Here is a 23,019-nt window from a genome sequence, read left to right on the forward strand (position 1 = left end):
TTTGAAAGTGTCCATAATAAAAAGTTTTTAAAACAAAGATAAATTAAAGATATGATCAGACTAACAAAAATTGAGAATTCATCACCAGAAAATCCACATTAAGGAATATTAAAAGATGTTTTTTAAAGAGAAGAAAAATGATCCAGGACAAAATATCAGAGAAAAAGTAAATAATTTTAATAAATCTAAAAAATGTCTATATAGGGACTTGCCTGGTGGCACAGTGGTTAAGAATCCGCCTGCCAGTGCAGGGGACATGGGTTTGATCCCTGCTTCGGGAAGATTCAACATGCCGCGGAGCAACTAAGCCCTTGCGCCACAACTACTGAGCCTGCACTCTAGAGCCCACAAGCCACAACTACTGAGCCTGCATGCCACTGAAGCCCGTGTACCTAGAGCACGTGCTCCGCAACAAGAGAAGCCACTGCAATGAGAAGCCTGCACACCGCAACAAAGAGTAGACCCTGCTCACCACAACTAGAGAGAGCTCACGCAGAGCAATGAACATCCAACGCAGCCAAAAATAATTAATTTTAAAAAAAGATCAACTAGGTTAGATATTAAAAATATTTTTTAATTACCATTTTGTTAGATGGGTAATATTATTGTCTTCTAAGTCATTAGCTGTTAGAAATACATACATAGGGACTTCCCTAAGTGGCGCAGTGGTTAAGAATCCACCTGCCAATGCAGGGGACACGGGTTTGATCCCTGGTCCGGGAGGATCCCACATGCCCTGGAGCAATGATGCCCGTGCGCCACAACTACTGAGCCTGTGGTCTAGAGCCGAGCCACAACTACTGAGCCCACGCACTGCAACTACTGAAGCCCATGCACCTAGAGCCTGTGCTCCGCAACAAGAGAAGCCCACGCACCACAATGAAGAGCAGCCCCCACTTGCCGCAACTAGAAAAGTCCACGTGCAGCAACAAAGACCCAACACAGCCAAAAAAGAAAGAAAAAAAAAAAAAAATCTCTGGCCTACAGACCTGTCCATAGGATCAAGCTGCACATTAAAAAAAACAAAAACAAAACCACATACATAAGTATCTATGGATGCAATAATTTGATGTCAGGGAACTGTTTCAGACAAGACTGTCAAAATACTAAAAACTGTTGAAACTATATTATAGTTCATTACTTAGTGGTTTGTAATACTTTCTCTATTTTTTTGGCTAAGTTTGAAATTTTTCAAATAAAAAGCTAAAGAAACACACAACAAAAATAGCATATAAGTGTATATTTCCACAATAAAAAGTGTTTCAAAAATAGAAAACTTTTAATTTCCAGAGTGAAAAGTTAAACACACACACACACAAATGGCATATAAAGCATGTAAGTCAGGAGGTGGTAGTGTTCTCAGGTTCCTGCATTTTCAGGAAGATGATAAAAGTACCAATTATTATTAGAAATTAATACATCAAGGAAATATGTTATAATCTCTAGGATAACTACTAGAAGAATGAGGCTATTACTTCTAAGGTGATAGAAGAAAAAAAAATTAATAGAATAAAAGAAAACTTTTTAAGGCCAAAAGGCAAGAAAGAGGAGGACAAAATATAAAACAAGTAGGATAAATAGAAAAAAAAAAATACTAAAGGGGTTACCAAACTGCAGCACCATCAGCAAATCTAGCCAATTGTCTTCATAAATAAAGATTAGAATACATCCATGTTCATTTATTTACATGTTGGTTACAGCTGCTTTTGTACTAAAAGAACAGAGCTGAATAGTTGCAACAGAGACCAAACCACACACAAAGGCTTTACACAAAAAGTTTGACAAGCTGACACAACAAACTTGAACCCAAATATATCTGCAAATATACTGCATGTAAAGGACTAAATGCTCCAATTAAACAATACAGATTGTGAAAATGGCTTTAAAAACAAGAGAGAAACATATCTACACCACAAAAACACAGCTAAGAATGCAAACACTATGCAAACACTAACCAAAAGCAAACAGATGACACTTTAATAACAACAAAGAAGACTTCAAGGCAAAAACACTGCTAGAGACATAAAAGGACGCTGCATAATGAACGAAAAAAAAAAGTTCAAATCACCTGAAGATGTCATAGTTCTAAATTTCTATCCATCTACTAACATGGCCCCAAATATATAAAGCAAAAATTGGCAGAACTACATGGATGAACATTCACAATCAATATGAAAGATTTTCAAAACAGCTCTTTCAGGAACTGATAAAATGAGCAGGATTAAAAAACAAAAACCAGTGAGGATATTTTAAAATTAAACAACAGAATTCACAAACTTACCATAATAAATACATATAGAACTCAATACCCAACAGATACAAAATATTTTCAGGTACATAGAGATATTTAGTAAACTGACTCTACCCTGGTGCATAAACCAAGTGTCAACAAATTTCCAAACATTGAAATCATACAGGTATGTTCTCTAATCACAATGTAATTAAGCTTGAAATCAACAGGAAGAATATACCTTTAAAAATCAACACATATTTGGAAATTAAGAAATGCACTTCTAAATAACCCACAGAGGCAAGAAAGAAAACACAACGAAACTTTAAAAATTTAAACAAAGTATAATGAAAATCCTATTTCTCAAAACTAGTGGAGTAGAACAAAAGCTACGCTTGAGAGAAATTTATAGAGTTAAATGAATATGTCAGAAAAGAAAAAAAGTTGAAAATCATTAAGCTAAGCAACCATCCCCCAAAATTTAAAGAACAGAAAACGGAACACAAAGTTGAAGGAAATAAAGAAGTTAATGAAACAGAATATAAATATAGAAAAAGAGACAAAGTCCATAATTGGTTCTTTGTACACACTATTAAAAACAACAGGGCTTCCCTGGTGGCGCAGTGGTTTAGAGTCTGCCTGCCGATGCAGGGGACATGGGTTCGTGCTCCAGTCCGGGAAGATCCCACATGCCGCAGAGCGGCTGGGCCCGTGAGCCATGGCCGCTGAGCCTGCGCGTCCGGAGCCTGTGCTCCGCAACGGGAGAGGCCACAACAGTGAGAGGCCCGCGAACCAAAAAAAAAAACAAAAACAAACAAACATCAAATGAGACTGATCATGAAAAAAGGGAGAAGGCACAAATAACCAATATCAGGAATAAAGTGGGATGTCAGTACAGATCCTGTAGACATTTTTAAAACTTCATTGAAGAATATTAAGAATAACTTTTTGGCAATAAATTTGAAAATTTACATGAGATAGGAAAACTCCTTAAAATATAACTTATCAAACTCACAGAAGAGCTGCAATATCTGAATAGTCCTGTAACTATTTAAAAAATTAAATATGTGATTTAAAACCTTCCTACAAAGACAGTTTCAAGCCCAGATGGATTTACCAGCAAATTCTATAAAACACATAAGGAAGAAACTATAATCTCCCACAAATTTTTCCAGAGAATACAGAAATAGGGTATACTCCCCAACCCCTTTTAATGAAGCCAAACAAACCTTGATTAGTAAAACGTAAGAAGGATATTTAGAGAAAGGAAATTTTCAGGCCAATCTCACTGATAAATACAGATGCAAACATAAGAAATAAAATAGTAGCAAACTGTTCTACTAATGTATAAAAACAATAATACATCTCCACAAAGTTTGGTTTATACCAGGAAAGGGAAGTTAGTTTAACATTCAAAATTCAACGTAATTCAGACTAACAAAAGAAAACAAAAGAAAGAAAACATCCATTCATGACTTTTTTAGAAAGGAAAACAAAAGCCTTACCAAAATAGTATGTAGAATTTCCATAATCTGATAAATAGCAGGGAAAAAAACTAGAATAAATATTGAAGAGTGAAATGTGAGACTGGGAACAAGATAAGGATGCCTATCATCACCATTTCTATTCAGCATTACACTGGAGGTATTTGCCAGGGCAATAAGAAAAAGAAATAAAAGGTATAAAAAGGTATTAAAAAGGGAGAGATAAAACTGTCATTTTCACAAGATGATTGCACACACAGAAAATCCAAAAGAATGTACAGATAAATAAAATTAACAGAATAAACAAGAATCACCAGGCTGCTAGACGACATATAAAACTCAAACTCATTTACATAAATTTGCAACACATAACTTACAAACTGCTTTTATCTAGAATATATAAAGAATTCCTTCAATTTATTTTTTAAAAGGAAGAAAAAAACCAGAAAAATAGGCAAAAGATGAAGAGCTACTTCATAAAAGAAAAGATGCAAAAAGAAAAGATGCAAAGAAAAGACGCAAATGGCCATAAAAGAAAAGATGCAATATGAAAGGATGTTCAATCTCATTATTCATCAGGGAAACACAAATTAAAACCACAATGAGAGAGTACTACTTATCAGAATGGCTCAAATTAAAGGACAAACAAAACCAAGTGTTGATGAGGACATGCAGCAACTGGAACTCTCCAACAAGGCTGCTGTTGGTGTAAACTGGTACAACCACCTTGGAAAATTCTTTGGCATTAACTACTAGAGTTGAACATACACATGCTCTAAGACCTGGCAATTCTACTCCAGGGTAAATCACTAATCTAAATATATGTATACTGAGACACGTGTGCAAGAATATTCAAAGCAGTATTACTTGTAACAGTAAAAAAAACTGGTAACATCCCAAATGTCTGTCAACAATAGTAGATAAATACATTTAGTAAATTTACATAATTTAATATTAAACAGCATTGTAAATAAATGATACTAAATTCAACACGAATCTCACAAAAGTGCTGAGTAACAGGAGTCAGAAAAAATATCTACCCTATGATGAAACTGATACACTCATTACAAAGTTCAAAAAATAGATACAACTAACTTCCTTCAACAGATAAATTACAATATATCCATAAATGGAATATTACTCAATAACAAAAAAAGAATGAATTACTGATACATGCAACAACATGGATCAATCTCAAAATAATTATACTGAGTGAAAGCACTGGACAACCAAGTATATCCTATATGACTCTATGTACATAAAATTCTAGAAAATGCAAACTAACCTAAGTGTCGAAAGCAGATGACTAGTTGCTTATGGATGGCAGGGGACAGAAGGAAGGTATTACAAAGGAGAGATGAATATGTTCACTATCTTGATTGTGGTGATGGTCACGAGTGCATGCATATGTCAAAATGTATGAAATTGTACACTTTAAATATGTGCAGCATATTGTTTGTCAATTAGACCTCAATAAAGCTGTAGGGAGGGAAGAAAGAAAGGAGCAAAGGAGAAAGGGAGGAGAAATGAAGGGAGCATGGAAGTGGGGAGGAGAGGACGAGGATATGAGAGAAAGAAAGTCTGAATGACTAAGCTAAGAAGTTATTTAACCTTTCTGGGTCCCAATTTTCTTATCTATAAAATAGGACTTAGAGTTCTGACAGTTAAATGAGATAATGTATGCAAAGTCCTTAGTGCATAGCATATGTTTATGTCTATCTTTTCTTCCTTTCTTTATCATTCGCTCCTTCAAGAAATATGAGTATCCAATTGTGCCAGGCTCTGTGCTAGGCACTGGATACAACAGAATATTGTACACTGCTCCCCTATAAGGAACGGAAACAAGAACAAATAACAAAAATGAGTATTACAACATTTTATAAATACTACAAAGAGATATATGATGTTGAGAGAGATTACAATAAGTGATTTTGACCTAGTCAGAGAGATTAGGAAAGGCATCCCTGGAGAAGTGAGCACACTGCTGACCTCGTAAGGTCAGCATGTACAAACAAGGACTAAGCATGTACAAAATCTGGACTGAAAAAAAGCCTGCCAATAAAATAGCCAATGTCTCTGGAGAGGAAAAAGGAGTCTGAATAAAGAGGAGTCTAGTGTGAGCTAAAGCTTGAAAGGCAATTTGGGGTCAGACCATACAGTTCTGTCTTAAGAGCAATAGGAAGCTTCTGAAATGGTTTAAACAAGGAGTAACAAACTGATCTGTAGTTTGAAGAAAACAAAAAACACTCCAATTACACTACAGAGAATAAGTTGCAGGAAAACAAGAATGAATGTAGATAGGCCAGTTAGGTGCTACTGCTGCAGTCCAGGCAACAATAATGATAGCTTGGATCAGGACAGTGATGTTAGAAATTCATTCTATCAAAAAATCTTTACTGAGGGCCTACTAAGGGCTGAGCTCTATCCTAAGTGCAGGAGAATGAACAATAAGCAAAAAAGACAAAAAAAGAAAATCCCTGACCTTGTGGGGTTTACAGTCTAGTGGGGAGAAACAGACAAATAAATAAGTAAAATATCACTTATATCTGGTGGTTGTTAAGTGCTATGAAGAAAAATAAAGTAGGGAAGGGGGAGTGAAAGGTGTTGTCTCACTGCCCACATAATCATTAAGGGGTCAGATTCTGAGCAAAGAAGGGATGACCCCAGGAGTCCTGGACTTCTTAACTGACATAAATAGGGCCAAAAAGCATAATTACCACTGCTCTGTTGGTCTCAAGGTAGATAATTATAGTAGTGATGTAAGTATTGGGGGAGAAGGAGGCTAGGGGATGTGCCGGGAGATGCAGAGTACTAGAGTCTCTCCTTTTATTTTTACCAGGGATGAAAAGTGAGCCAGTGAGGGACAACTTTATCCACAGCACTTAGGGCTTTATGGTCCCCCTTTTAACTCCAGTAGAAAGATGGAAGTCAAAGAGGATTTGTCTAACGTGGAATCGTTTGTTCCCCAATTCCTACCAGTTGACAAACTCCATGAAGCAGAAGCTGCCTCTTGATCCCCAAAATCCAGACATGGGATATATATTGAAAAAATAAATGAATGAAGTACTGTATCTAAAGGCAAAGTATCCCTATATTAGCAAAGGTAAAGATTTTAAATGTGTTCACGTAAAAATTACCAAGTGGGCCCAGCCACAAAATAGCCTTAATCAAATCAAATTATACTGATTTTATCATATATTAATGCATATATGTGGAATCTAGAAAAAACTGTACAGATGAACTGCTTTGCAAGGCAGAAACAGAGACACAGATATAGAGAACAAACGTATGGACACCAAGAGGGGAAGCGGGGTGGTGGTGGTACAATGAATTGGGAGATTAGGACTGACATATATACACTAACATATATAAAATAATAACTAATAAGAACCTGCTGTATAAAAAAAATAAAATTCAAAAAAATTATACTGATTTTAATAGTTGTTAACTGACTATTATATTCTAAGAGTAATAAAAAAATTATGTTTCTAAATTTGCACAATTTAAAAACATGTACTTAGGACTTTTTAAATATAAAAGTTATAATAATACATAATTAAACTACAAGTTCAGAAAACAGTCTTTTCAAATTATTTGAGAAGTTTGTTTAGTGACATATTTGTTTAGAGAAATGGTAATATCTTATCCTACAAAATTCCTCAGTTTTTCTACTGTATCACCTTGCTAGCATATTCAATGAAAAATATATAGATAATATTTTCAAGCAGTGATTTGCAAATCAGGATTTTATCAATGCCACTGACAGCCACTATTTAGTCCTCAGTGTGTAGATGACAGAGAACCACTACTTTAAAGTATAACTATAGTATACTTTTTAAAAGTGTAACTGATTACTTTTATCTAAATCCAACTAAAATTTTCTCAATTATTTATATTCTGAAATTTATCTTGATAATGAATTGTTAAATGACTTATTAAAAAATACATACCTTTCTCTTACAAAATCTGCTAGTTCTTTTGTCGATATCTGTCCATATTTCATATTATGGTAAAGGACATCAAAGCCACTATTTTTTTCCCCCTAAAATTTAAAAAGATTTTTAGTTTAACAAAGAGATCAAAATAACTTAAGGATAACTAACATGCAATTCTAATGCTCAAATGAGCTGTTTTTCCTTAATTTAACCATTATTGCTCTAACTGTATAACTTTAAACTGTATCAAAGGAATACTATATGCTTTGATACAGTTTACAACATATTATATACACATATACACAAAATACACACATATACATTCTATAATCACTCATAAAGATATATTAATGAAATTCATCTGAAATTTTAATAAATAAATGCAGCATAATTTAGAAAAGATAAACATGGACCTTTTAAAATACATTACCAAATCCCATGTCAATTCCTTTAACCTGCATTGAGAGATTCCTGATTATTTAACTCAGAGTCTGTACTTTAAAATAACTGAATCTTGAATTCTGAGTCAAGACAGAATTTACTAATCACATAAGCACTAAATACCACGAAACACTTTATAATCACCAATCTAAGTCTTTCAATAAACTTAAACAACTTGAGATGTGAGAAAGGAGATAAAATTTTAATAAAAGAGCAGTAACAGTCTATTGGCTAGTCCTCAACTAATGGGAAATTAACACAACTGGACTACTACACAACCCTAGAAAATCCTAATGCCATTTAATCCAATATAAAGCTAAATTAGCAAGTCATAACACAGAAAACATCAGAAATATCAATTTTATACGTGAAATCAAAGACTAATTATAAACTAAGCCCAACAACTCTTTTTGCAGTTAGCAGTTTTTATTTTTCTTCAGTGACAATAATGAAGAATTGAATATATTTGTTGGAAATAGAAAGCAATGCCGTAAGCAAGTGTTATGCAAACTGAAACTTAATTTTCCACAGTCCACCAAAAACAGGAAACATATTATAGGAACTTCCCGCTAAGCTGAAGTGATCCCTAATAAACCTGTCAGCTAATATAGCAAGTAATTAGACTGTTATACATGCAATGAATTAAAACATCATATTTGTAATAAGATAATACAAATAATACCCCTAGCATTTGAACATCCATTTCCATTTATCAAGAATATAAAATAGGGCTTCCCCGGTGGCGCAGTGGTTGAGAATCCGCCTGCCAATGCAGGGGACATGGGTTCAAGCCCTGGTCCGGGAAGATCCCACATGCCGCAGAGCAACTAAGCTCGTGTGCCACAACTACTGAGCCTGTGCTCTAGAGCCCGTGAGCCACAACTACTGAGCCCACATGCCACAACTCCTGAAGCCCGCGCGCCTAGAGCCCGTGCTCCACAATGAGAGAAGCCACTGCAATGAGAAGCCCGCACACCGCAACGAAGAGTAGACCCCGCTCGCCGCAACTAGAGAAAGCCCGCGCGCAGCAACGAAGACCCAACACAGCCAAAAATAAATAAATTTAAAAAAAAAAGAATATAAAATAAAACTACAGTCTCCTATAAATCTAAACACATCCATTTGGCTTCTACAATTTTTCATGTTTAAAATAAAGAAAAAATCTGTGATCTAACTTTAGTTCTTTACTTTCTCTGGGTTTTTCATGCAAATTTATTCCAGTCAAAATAATATTCTCTGAAATAACCATTAACACTAGCCTACAGCAAGCAAAAATAATATCATCATGCAGATTAGTAAATTTATAGACAAAATAATCAAGGGCCTGAATCCTCCAAGGGATCCATTCCATTACTTGAATATAATAAAGAAACTACAAATAATTAAACTATCTACCAACTCCCATAACATAGTCATGAACCCTGAAAAAAAACAAATCTGAAATCTAAAACTATAAAATCCAAAGTCTGGAGCTCTCAGTCCCCAAAGTTCTCCCCTGACAACTACCAGTTTTCATTTGCACATAATTCTAACAAGTCAGGTTACCTGGGTTCCCAATGTGTATTATGCATATTCATCATGCATATTCAAATTAGAAATGAGCTGGAACTGAAGGGCTATTCACACAAGCACACAGACTATTAGAAGAAATAATATTTACCATCTCTCTTTTTTAAAGAAAACAAGAAAACTTGGAGATCATCTAGTAACTGGGGCAATAAGGTCCTGAGCATTTTGTTTCACTGTTACAGTACTGTAAACATTAATCAATCAAGGAAAGGTTAAAAAAAAGGGGGTGGGGGGGAAATTCCCTGGCGGTCCAGTGGTTAGGACTCCACGTTTCCACTGCAAGGGGCCCAGGCTGGATCCCTGATTGGGGAACTAAGATCCCGCAAGCCGCGCAACCACAGCCAAAAAACAAAGGTTAAATTACATTCAGAAATCTAGGTTCTTATTAAGAAGTTCTCAAAAAGTAAGCTCTTTATTTGGGAAGTTCAGATATGCAAATAACATATTACTTGAAATTACCAATAGAGGAAATGAGATTTATTAATTTCTTTACCATTCAATATAACAATATTATTACAGTTAACTGTAGTATAATATACCTTAGGAAACAGTACTAGCTATTCCATCCCTCAGGTCTTCACTTGGAAAGAGAAAGAAAAATACCAATGAGGATGTGAAGCTGAAAAGGTCTGCTTCAAGAGGCACTAACGACTACACATAAACAAGCTGCATGATTACAAATCCATGTGTCATTTCTTCCTATTTGGGTATTCATTCATTTACTGAGTTCTAAAAAATGTAATAAGCCTGATTCTAGGCACTGTTTTCTTAATTTCATAAACCTATTAACACAAACATTTATTGATCATTAACTTTTTCTCTGGCACAAACTAAACAAAAATTGTAATACTTCAAATAGCTCTCTCTCTCTCCACATACACACACACACATACACACACACACACACACAAATATACATGTATCTTTAAAAAGAAAAAACTTCAAAGTCAAATACCAAGAACCCAGGCCTATTTTCACCTTGTCAAAAACTTACTTTACAGCTTTTGATAAGAGATGACAGTGTATGAAATACACACATATCTATACATATGTCAAAAAATACAGTAGGAGACAAGTGGCTTCAGTGTCTTCACCTGAAAAAAAAATGGAAATTCTGGGGAAATGGGGAAGACCACTCTTGAAACTGGCAATCGTAACTCATATTTCTGTCACCATTTGAGATTACCCAGGTTTTTTTAACTAAAAGTACCCCCATGTAGGTTATATTAATTAATAGCCATCAATGTTTTTGGTCTAATTCAAAGACAAGTAAAGTAACAGTAAATATTTCTGAATTACATATCCATTTTATCACCCTTGACCTTGAAGTGGATATGTTCCTATCATTTTCTCTTTTTTTAATTTAATTTTTATTTTATATTGGGGTATAGTTGATTTACAATGTTGTGTTAGTTTCAGGTGTACAGAAAAGTGGCTCAGTTATACATATAACTATACCCATTCTTTTTCAGATTCTTTTCCCATATAGATTATTACAGAATATTGAGTAGAGTTCTCTGGGCTATATGGTAGGTCCCTGATGATTATCTATTTTATATATAGTAGTGTGTGTATGTTAATCCCAAACTCATAATTTATCCCCACACACACACCTTTCCCTTTTGGTAACCACAAGTTTATCATTTTCGATACAAAAAAATTTTTTTCTTAACATATTCTGTTAACTCAAGCAAGCAGAACTTGCTTTTTCTTGGCTAACTAAAATACACAAATGTACAAGTAAGTTGATGACAGAGTTTTATTATCAAAAAGAATTACAGCTAAAGATGTTTTCTGGTCTTCAATATTTTACTAAAACTGTAAATGTGCACGCCCTTTAATCCAGCAATTCCACTTTTAGAAATCTATACCACAAAAACACACATACAAAGATAAATGTGGAAAAATATGCACTGCAGCACTGTTTATAATTGTGAAAAAACAGAACTCAGAAACATCCATTAACATTACTGGTTAAACAAATGATAGTATATCCTACAATGAAATACATATAGTGTTTTTTAACTGCAGTAAAAAAAATTGCAGTACATTTTTAAGTATTAATTTCTTAAATCTGCCCAGATATACATAATGTCAGTGAGAAAAAAAAGCAAGTTGTAATTATTCATAAAAGCCAAAAATAATCTAATGTTGGGAGCAACCTAAATGTCCCAAACTGATAAATGGAGAAACAAAATGAGGTAGATCCACACAATGGAATAAAAATCAGCAATCAACAGGAAAAAACACTGACACATATGACTTTATGGATTAACCTCATAAAAACTTTACTAACTGAAAGAAGCCAGACACAAGAGACCGTATATTGTATGATTCCATTTATACGAAATGTTCAGAACAGGCAAATCTATAGAGAAAGAAAGTGGATTAGTGGCCACCTAGAGCTGAGGGTAGAAAAGAGCATTAACTGTCAATGGGCATGAGAGATCTAATTATCGGGAGGATGATCATGTTCTAAAATTAATGATTGCTGCACCACTCAGTAAAGTTACTAAAAATCAACGAATTGTACACTTAAATTGGGTAGATTTTATGATATGTAAAATGTGCTTCAATAAATTTTGTTTTAAAGCATGGTATGAAACAGTATACATAAAATTTCATTTCCATTGAAAAAATAACAGGTTGCATATATGCATACAAACAGAATCTGAAGGCATATACAGCAAACTATTAACAGCAAATTATCTCTGGAAAATGGAATAATGAGCATAGGTTAACTTTCTAATAAAAAAATAATAATAAACAGGTCAAGTCTTTAATACAGGAGTAACAGAACTAAAAGCTATACTGACAAGCAGTTGTAAAATGCAATTTTCTCCCAAGTACACTACAACTGTTGATACAAAATCTTGATTATCAACGGCCAATATTTTTTCTTCTACTGATCACATTTTTATTCTTTTTTTTTTTTTTTTTTTTTTTTTTTTTAAGGGGTACGCGGGCCTCTCACTGCTGTGGCCGCTCCCGTTGCGGAGCACAGGCTCCGGACCCGCAGGCTCAGCGGCCATGGCTCACGGGCCTAGCCGCTCTGCGGCATGTGGGATCTTCCCGGACCGGTGCACGAACCCGTGTCCCCTGCATCGTCAGGCGGCCCCTCAACCACTGCGCCACCAGGGAAGCCCCCTATTCTTTTTAATAAAATTTTATTGAGATATAATTCACACACCATACAATTTGGCCATTTAAAGTGTACAATGCAAAAAATGTTAGTATATTTAGACTTGTGCCACCATCACCGCAATCGATTTTAGAACACCAAAAAGAAATCCAACCTGAATAGCTAGATTTTTAAGAGTAGGTATTTACTCATCAGTGATGAGCTTATTTTCAGCTAGCTTATTCAGTGATCAACATGTAAGAAATTACGTATGTCCACAAAAAAAATCAGTACACTAATGTTTATAGCAGCATTATTCATAATAAAGGTGAAAACAACCCAAATGTCCATCAACTAACAAATGGATAAGCAATGTGATATACCCATGCACTGGAATTTATTCAGCCATAAAAGAAATGAAACATTCGGGTTCGAGCCTGGTCCAGGAAGATCTCACATGCCGCGGAGCAACTAAGCCCGTGCGCCACAACTACTGAGCCTGCGCTCCAGGGCCCGCGTGCCACAACTACTGAAGGCCACGCGCCTAGAGCCCGTGCTCCGCAACAAGAGAAACCATCACAATGAGAAGCCAGCGCACCACAACGAAGAGTAGCCCCTGCTCACCGCAGCTAGAGAAAGCCCGTGCGCAGCAATGAAGACCCAACGCAGCCAAAAATAAAATAAAATGTATAAAAAAGGAAACAAAAAATGAAATATTGATACATGCTATAATATTGATGAACCTTGAAAACATTATGCTAAGAGAAAGAAGCCAGTCACAAAAGACCACATACTATATGATTCCCCTCCTATTCAAGTCCAGAATAGAGAAATCTATAGAAACAGAAAGTAGATTAGTGTATTGCTTGAGGTGAGGTGAAGGTGAGACATGGGGTGATAAAAGGTACGGGATTTCTTTTTGAGGTAATGAAAATTTCTGGGGTAATTTAAGACTGACTGTGATGATGGTTTGCACGTATCTGTGAACATTACCAAAACCACTGAACTATACACTTTAAATGATGAACTGTATGGTTCACAAAATATATTTCAATAAAGTTGTCAAAAAAGTTAAATAAATAATATTTTATCCTTTTTAATCAATAAATTCTAGCAGGGAAATTTTCAGTATTAACTGACAAAAACAGCTACTAACACCACTGCTGACCCAAGGAGGACAATTACAATGAAGGTTTACACCAAGACAAGATCTTTTCTCTGCCAATCTCAATGCACTTTGCAAAGAGGTAGCACTTCCATACAAAGTTTCCCGAATGTGACTTGAGCTAAATAAAATCTTGTTATAATCCAATATAAACAGGTGTAAAAATCTTTTTAATAATTCCTAATATGAAGTGGAAAAAAAAAAGTTTTATCATCCTTTAAAGATGGAAATCCAGAATCATACAGGTCCTTTAAGAGAACACAAACTTAGTACCTTTGTGTCCCCTAAATACTCTAATTGAAGTAAGATGACTGCAATTAACAGTTTGATGTATATCAGTCCAGATTCCTTTTGGCATACATATAGAAATATTTTACTGCTTAATATGAAAATAAGATCACGTTATGCATATTGTTTTGCATCTAAATTATCAATTAAAGTGAAATTTAGCTGAAAAGATAACTAAGCTATAAGTAAGGTCACCAAGTCACTAATAATGTACAGATTTTTTTCTGGTCTAATATAGAGTTGACAAGTGAGATATCCTTGAAATTTCAAGTTAAAAAGTTTAAGTCATCAAATCTATTTTGGTAACTCAAAACATCTTTTTCTGGTTGATCTTATAACTTTATACTTTAAAAAAAATTTAATAGACATAAAATATAATCAAAATACAAAATATCTCCACTTGAAGAAAAAAATGCACTCCTCTATTAACAATGCTATGAAATTCCTATTTTAATGAAAATGGAACTGTTAACATATCTGGGTTTTAGAGAACCACGGAAAGTAATAGTGTAAAAGCACAAAACTATAAATCCCATAGATTTTAATTAAGGCTTTGAAACTTCTCCTTCAAAGACCTTTTAAGAGCAACAGTAAAACCAACACTAAAATTAAAAACATGGATATTCTTCACTTTTGATAAGTCCGAGAACTAGAAAAATAGGCAAAAGATTAAGTGTGTACACTGTATAATCAGGCTATTCATTAAAACGTTGATTTTACCTCGTTTCCTTTTTAATAAAAAAAAAATTTTTTTTGGAAGGAGAAAAGAAGGGTCAGGAGGTACTATCATGTGAATAGCAGTAACATGCCTAAGCTTCCTCTCAACTCTAAACTGCCTCAAAAATAAATAAATAAATATCATCATTTCCTACCTCTCTACATTTTCCTTTTACTCTAGCTCTTACTGACATTTATTAGGTAACCCTGGACAAGTCACTGTAAAATATACCATTAATGTGTGTTTGATGTAATCTCACTTTATCCTGCCTTCTCTGAAAAAACATGATGAAACATTTAACGAATTCTGGAGATATTTTTTTGCTTTGAAGAATGGCCCCTCTAGTGAAGAATCTTCTAGACATTTTTGATAGGAATTCAACAAATATGCAATGACAGCCCTCCAGGTCTATTTCTGCCTTGAAAACTGCTAGGAAGAAAAGAATAAAATACATGCACACAGTTTTTCTACAGGCAAACAGGACATTCAACCACAAGTTATAATCTCTTCTAATCAATGTTCTATTTATGTATTAAATTTTCACACAAGATCACTAAAACTATTCTTCAGAGCTCTTGGCAAGATATTGCTAAAGCAGAAAACAGCGATTAAAACATAGAATGAACATTGCTCAGCAGTCAGAACAAAAGTTACTCAAACACATCTGTGGACTGAGGGAAGGAAACAAATCTTATTACTTAAAAAAAATCATTTTCTCACCCCTCAAATACTCCTCCCTAATCTTTTAAATTACAACTCAGCTCTTCCAATTAGTTAAACCCTTCAAGCGATCTAAAAAGATACCATATAGACACAACAAAAATAGCAGAAGCAAATAGTTTTGAGCTAATTTTTTATTCTTTTATCTTGCAAATTTTCTGTAATATTCTGTAAATAAATGTAGTTTTCATTACTTTCAAAATGAAAAATAAAATAAAACAACAATTCCAGTTTTCTCAAAAACTTTTCAATCTATGCTTAGAAAGACACAAAAGGCTACCTTCTTAATCTGACATTCTGTTCACCTTAACACTTAAATCTCCAGTCCTCATAATTCATAAATGGAAAAAAACAAAAACTGCAAGTAACCTAAATGTCCAAAAGGGTAATGCTATAACAAAATTACATCTTATCCATTCCATGAAACCTATACTGAAAATATTTTCAGAGAATATTTAATCACATGAGAAAAATGCTTTGATGTTAGTATCATTTGAAATTACCAAGATACAGAATTATATAGTAGAACCTGTTTTGAATTTTACACTTCCAAAGAAAATCTTAGAGGACAGAGTAAAAGGCTTTAGGTAATTTTTATTTTCTTATGTGTTTTAACGAGCACATAATAAGTTATAAATAAAAAAGAAAAATATCTTCACTGGCTGTTATTTCAACCAACTAAAAACTAACACTTCTTATTTAAGGCCCCAGCACCACCAATTTGCTTTACTTACATTATACCTTCCTATCTTTTCCCTGAAGTCAAACAAACATGCTTGTCATATCTTCCATAATTTTACTCCTGCAATTCCACTAAGGAGCATGTGCATGATGGAAATGAGGGAATTGTGTACCTCAACTTCATCACACAGTTCACTAATCACTTCCCAATTTAATCCTCTCTGCTTCTGGCCATTCCAGCAACATTCTCTAGCCTCTTTACCAATTGATAGACAGCTGACCCTTGAGCAACATAGGTTTGAACTGCGCAGGTCCACTTACACGTGGATTTTTTTCAACAGTAAATACTACAGTACTACTTGAATCCGCAGATGTGGAATCACAGTTATGGGGGAACCACGGATAGGAAGGGCCAACTATAAGAACTATAAGTTATACTCTGATCTTCAACTGCACAGGGGTCAGCACCCCTAACCCTCACATTGTTCAAGGGTCAACTGTAATTACAGGTCTCCATTACTGTTTTGCTTTTGTTTTCCCTCACATCTGACCGATTTTTGCTTATCTCTCTGGACCAGATTCCTACTAAAATTCTTCCAATTCAAATATCTTTTCATTTTTCCACACTAGATAAATTGAAAGCCAAGCCTTTATTCCTTTTTCTGTATGTCTCCATGCCATTATATTTGTATACAGACTTCTTAGGGTGCTTCTGTTAATTGTTTGAGAATTATAAAATCAAGATGTGGATAATCTCAGGAGATATCCCATGACTCAAAAAACTCCTTCCAAAATATGTGTGTGTATGTGTGTATAAAATATGTATTTCCGGGGGGTTGAGAGTCCGCCTGCCGGTGCAGGGGACACAGGTTCATGCCCCGGTCCGGGAAGATCCCACATGCCGCGGTGCGGCTAGGCCCGTGCGCCATGGCCGCTGAGCCTGCGCGTCCGGAGCCTGTGCTCTGCAACGGGAGAGGCCACAGCAGTGAAAGGCCCGCGTACCATATACATATATATGTATTTCCAAAGGGCTTATGGTAATCAAAAGTGCAGGATGACACAAAGCATACTCTTTTCCCATGCGTTTGCCAAAATAATTTAAGTAGTTCTGAAAGGATCAGAACCTTTAGGATTTCGTCTGTAGGGCTGGAAAAGAACCCAGACAGCAAATTTTTATCACTCCATATCAGTCCTCTAAAATCCTTCCCCTAAATTAAACTTACGCACACTAAATCAGCATCAATTCCTCAATTTCAATGATTAAGGCAAAAACAAACAAACAAAAACACCCTTCCACCGCCCCCCCCACAAAAAAAAAAAACCTAACGGCCTGACAATAACATTTAGTTCCATCTAAAATACTATAATTTTGGGCTTCCCTGGTGGCGCAGTGGTTAAGAATCCACCTGTCAATGCAGGGGACACAGATTCAAGCCCTAGTCTGGGAAGATCCCATATGCCGTGGAGCAACTAAGCCCGTGTGCCACAACTACTGAGCCTGCGCTCTAGAGCCTGCGAGCCACAACTACTGAGCCCACGAGCCACAACTACTGAAGCCCGCGTGCCTGGAGGCCGTGCTCCGCAACAAGAGAAGCCACCGCGATGAGAAGCCTGCGCACCCCAACGAAGAGTAGCCCCCGCTCGCCACAACTAGAGAAAGCCTGAGTACAGCAACAAAGACCCAACGCAGTCAAAAATAAAATTTTAAAATAATAAAAGTAAATTAAATACTATAGTTTTATAATATCTACCTGTCAAGTCTATTTGAACCAAGTTAGATGAATCTGTAGTTTGAATTTTCATAGCTTGCTGCAGTTGAAAATAGTTTGGGCATGGCTAACTGGCTAACAGTTATACAATAACACATTTAAACATGTATGTTATTTGCTTGTATATACAGAGGTTATGTCTGGAAAGCTACATAAGAAATTGGTAACAGTGATTACCTTTTGAGAGATCTTGGTGGGCGGATAAAAGGGAGATTTTATACTACATTCCCTTTTGTACCTTTTAAATACTAAACCACGTAAATTTTGCAAATTTGTTAATTACTGTATATATGTAAATATACAAACCTACACACTTTAAAATTTTTAGTATATCATCTGATGGGATCAGATCCTAAGCAGGTACCCCAAACTACAATATTTGGAAATTTCAAGTAATAAAAAGTCTATATTCTGGGTTTCTATGGTTGCCTCAACTAATTTTTTAAAGATGTATATTTTAAAATTTTCATATGGATAAATAACCCCAAAGAATATGTGGGGGGGGGGCTGTTAGTCTCTCATGTAGGATACTAAATTTCTACTAAATAACCAAGCAAAAATATAATAACGTTTTGCATTCCAAAGTCCTATTAATAGCAACTCCAGATTTTTAAAAACATTTTAATCCTCCCAGTTTATCCATGTAATGACAGATCAAATTTTGGATATACAGTATTATGCCTCTTATATAAGGGACTTGGGCATCATGTAGATTTTGGTATTGGTCCTGGAACCAATCTCCCAAGGATACCAAGAGAGAACTGTATAACCTAGTGCTCTGAATTTATTTAAAAGTAAAGCATGACAATACCAGTGAAATCAATAGATAAATGGTATGAGACTTCTGTACTGGTTAATCAGAAAAATTTTTTTTTAAAAACAGAAATAAGGAAAAACTTCAGAACAAAAATACTGAAGATAATTGTTATTCATTCATTCTTGATATGCTGAATGGAGATCTTTGGAAAAAGTCACCTAACTAAAAATGTCACTTCATTACAATGTGATGTATGCTAAAGAATACCTGGTGTCTTTGGGGGAATACTTTATATCTTATATAGACTGGGATTACTATGTAAAATAAGGTTCATAAGGTATTTAAATCAGGTATGCTTGTTTTTTCCCCTTAAGTAATTATCGCTATGAAATCCATTCCTTAAAAAAAACTTTTTAACGCTTGAATTAAATAATTTGGACTTATATAAAAATATATAAAGCCATTTTAATCACTATACTGTAAGGCTGACATATATAATCAAGAGTACTATAAACTAGTACTCGACTCCTTGAGAAAAAGAAGCAGCAGATGGAGAAACTTCCTCAGTGCAATATTTGTCAATACCTTTTTGAAGTAATCTTTTGAAGGACTAACTCTTCTTATACATTAAAGGGAACAGTGTGGATTTCTGTTATCAGCATTATTTTTGCTGTCCAATTTTAATAGAAAGAAAAACATTTTAAACTTGATTATCTTTGTGACACTATACTTTGTGGCAAAAACTGACTTATCAGCAACAAAACACCTGCTGTGTAGGAAGTTTGGGATATTTTTTTTTCTTCAAAGTATAGTATTAGGTAAAGGAATTTGTAATGTAGCATATAGTTTTACTTTAAGAAAAGCTATAAAGAAACAGGCAGGGTGTGCTGCTTTCAAAAGAACCTGAACAGAGTTTGAATGATTCAAACTTTCCTCTAACAAAATGCCACAACAAAAAGATCTGTCTTTTTATATGTAGGGAAAAAAACAATTAACAGCTTGTTTGGTTAGAAACCTAAAACTTTAAAGGTTCCCATTACCTCACTTTGACAAGTTTTATTTTGTTTTGACAGTGCCACTTTAAATATTAGGGGAGAAAAGTGAAATTAATATTACAAATTCTCTATTTTAAGAAATTTTTTATAAATGATTCAGAAATAGGTACATTTTTAAGTTGTCTTAAATAGACAGCTAACAAATTCTGAGTAGTTATTTGGTTCCCAGGGTTTCCTAATTCATTTAGCCCTCCTTTGGAGCTTTTTAAGATCCAATTTAGAGCTTTCATCCCCAGCCAGGAAGTAAAATAAAATGCAGTATATTTTAACTATCTGTACTCAATATTGGAAGTGAAGGCAAACACTAAAACACAAACTAGACTTGGGATTCTCTCTAGATTTCAGATAACCAAATTTATTTCCATGCCTCTATTAAGAGGGAAAACAAGGGGCACACAAAAACCTGCAAAAAATGTTCATAAAGCATTATTCATAAAATAGCCAAAACATCAAAAACGGCTATGTTCAAAACTCAATGAACACAAAACAAAAGATAACCTTAAAATGTTAACATGCAATTTTGAATTAAGTTAGCAAATTTCAAAAACACATTCATGCATCCAAAAATCCAAAACTGGACTTCAGTGGTGGTGCAGTGGTTAAGAATCCACCTGCCAATGCAGGCGACACGGGTTCAAGCCCCGGTCCTGGAAGATCTCACGTGCCACGGAACAACTAAGCCCGTGTGCCACAACTACTGAGCCTGTGCTCTAGAGCCTGCGAGCCACAACCACGGAGCCCACGTGCCACAACTACTGAAGTCTAGAGCCTGTGCACTGCAACAAAGAGTAGCTCCCACTCACTGCAACTAGAGAAAGCCCGCCTGCGGCAACAAAGACCCAACACACCCATAAATTAATTAATTAAAAAAAAATACAAAACATTCTAACAACCCCAAATTTTAAGTAATCCTTATAGAAGTTTTACAGATTGCCACTGTGAAACCTGAAGTCTAAAATCAATAGGCTAAATATAAAATTCATATGGAAAATCAAGGGACCCAGGAGAGCCAAAATAATCTTGAAAAAGAAGAACAAAGTTGGAGTACTTGCACTTCCCCATTCCAAACTTACTACAAAGCTACAGTAATCAAAACAGTGTGGTATTAGCATAAGGATAGATGATGGGATACCAATGAAAATCCAGAAATAAACTCATACATCTATCGTCAACTGATTTTTGAAAAGAGTGCCAAGACTATCCAATGGAAAAAGAAGAGCCTTTTCAACAAATAGTGCTGGGACTAGACCCACAGGCAAAACACGAAGCTGTACCTCTTCCAGCACCGTACACAAAAATTAACTTCAAATGGATCATAAGCCTAAATGTAAGAACTAAAACTATATATAAAATCCATAGAAATAACATAGAAGTAAACCTTTGTGATCCTGGGTTAGGAAAGACTTCTTAGATATGACAACAAAAGCATATGTGATAACAGAAAAATTAGACAAATTGAACTTCATCAAAATTAAAAACTTCTGTGCTTCAAAGAACACCATCAAAAGAGTGAAAAAGACAATCCACAGAATAGGAGAAAATACTTACAAAATCATGTATTGTAAATCAAAACCACAATGAGATATTACTTCACACCCAACCACTACAATAAAAAAGATAACAACAAGTGTTGTCCAGCACATGGAAAAACTGGAAACCTCAGACATTGCTAATGGGATTGTAAAATGGTGCAACCACTTTGGAAAATGTTTGGCCCTTCCTCAAAACGTTCAACAGAGAGTTACAATATGACCCAGCAATTCCATTCCCAGAAGAAATAAGACATACATCCACATAAAAACTTGTACAGAAATGTTCATAGCAACATTATTCATGATAGCCAAAAAGCACAACCAACCAAATGTCTACCACTGATGTATGGATAAATACAATGTGAGATAGATAGATACAGAGATACAGACACACACACACACACACACACACACACGCAATGGAACACTATTTGGCCATAAAATGGAATTAAGTACTGCATGCTACACCCTGGATGAACCCTGGAAACATGCTAAGTAAAAGAAGCCAGTCACAAAGGACCACATGTATGAACCCATTTATATGATTATGTCCAGAACAGACAAATCTACATAGGCAGAAATCTATAGATTAGTTGCCTAGGATGGAGGCAAAAAGGAAATGTAGAGTGACTGCTAATGAACACTGGTATTCTTCCTGAGATGATGAAATTGTTCTAAAAGCGTGGTGACATTTGCATAATTCTATGAACAGACGAAAAATCCTTGAATTGTTAACTTAAATGGGTGTATTATACGGCAGGTGAATTGTACCTCAATAAATCTGCTAAAAAAAAGAAAAAAAAAACACCCTAACGTCTAGTATTTATGTCGATTGTGGAAAACAAGGAACATTCAAAACAAATAACTATGAACTGATTTCATTACTAAGCAGGACAATGCTTGAAACACTCAGAAATTAAGAACTTAAGACTTACCTTATTCACTTTAAGAGTACCACTTTAAATATTTCTACGTCTTAACTAAAATGGAATTGTGGCATTCGCAACTGTCAAGCCATAAAATGGAATTCCTGAGATACCTGAGTACACATACTACTTTCCTGTACATGGCTGAACTGTGCTTCCCATTACAGCAAACAATAACTGCAGAAAAACACTCCACAGGGAGACTGGGAACTCATTCTCAGAGAACCACCTAACGCTAATACTGAGTTAAAAGGAGGGTGTGGAAAGAATGAGGAAGGGGAAGGAGCACGGAGAACAGGGAGACGTATCGGCGCATTTAAGCCCAAGGAATCCAGTTCCATTAAATTCAACTTTTATACGCTTTGTGAACAGGCCCAGAGGCAAAGTCCTGGGCGCAGACCAACGAGCCGAGCTGCGAGGCCGAGAGGAAGTGCTGATCCAGCCCAAGCCCGCCCGGGAATTCGTGGGGAAATGGTGGGGGGCCAAAGGGCTAAGATGGGGGCCTGCAGGGTGGGAATGAGGGGAGCCCCTCCGCCCGGCTCCAGCCCGCACTCGCCGGCAGCGCGCAACTGGGGGCGGCCGCGCCGCGGGCCCGTCGTCCGCGTCCGAGCCGCGGAGCGCGCCCGGC

At 35.4% G+C, this 23,019-nt stretch overlaps 1 protein-coding gene across 1 annotated transcript in view; it reads right to left on the reverse strand.

The window, feature by feature from the left end:
• The window catches only part of FCHO2 (FCH and mu domain containing endocytic adaptor 2), a 110,987-nt gene that overhangs the window by 87,241 nt on the left and 727 nt on the right, over positions 1 to 23,019 (reverse strand). Inside the window, exon 2 of the mRNA XM_007457114.1 lies at positions 7,665 to 7,756. Coding sequence (XP_007457176.1) covers positions 7,665 to 7,756 — 92 coding nt within the window. The remainder of the gene's footprint in view (positions 1 to 7,664; positions 7,757 to 23,019) is intronic.

The sequence above is a fragment of the Lipotes vexillifer genome, unplaced genomic scaffold, assembly GCF_000442215.2.
Source record: "Lipotes vexillifer unplaced genomic scaffold, Lipotes_vexillifer_v1.1 scaffold241, whole genome shotgun sequence".
Classification (NCBI taxonomy): domain Eukaryota; kingdom Metazoa; phylum Chordata; class Mammalia; order Artiodactyla; family Lipotidae; genus Lipotes; species Lipotes vexillifer.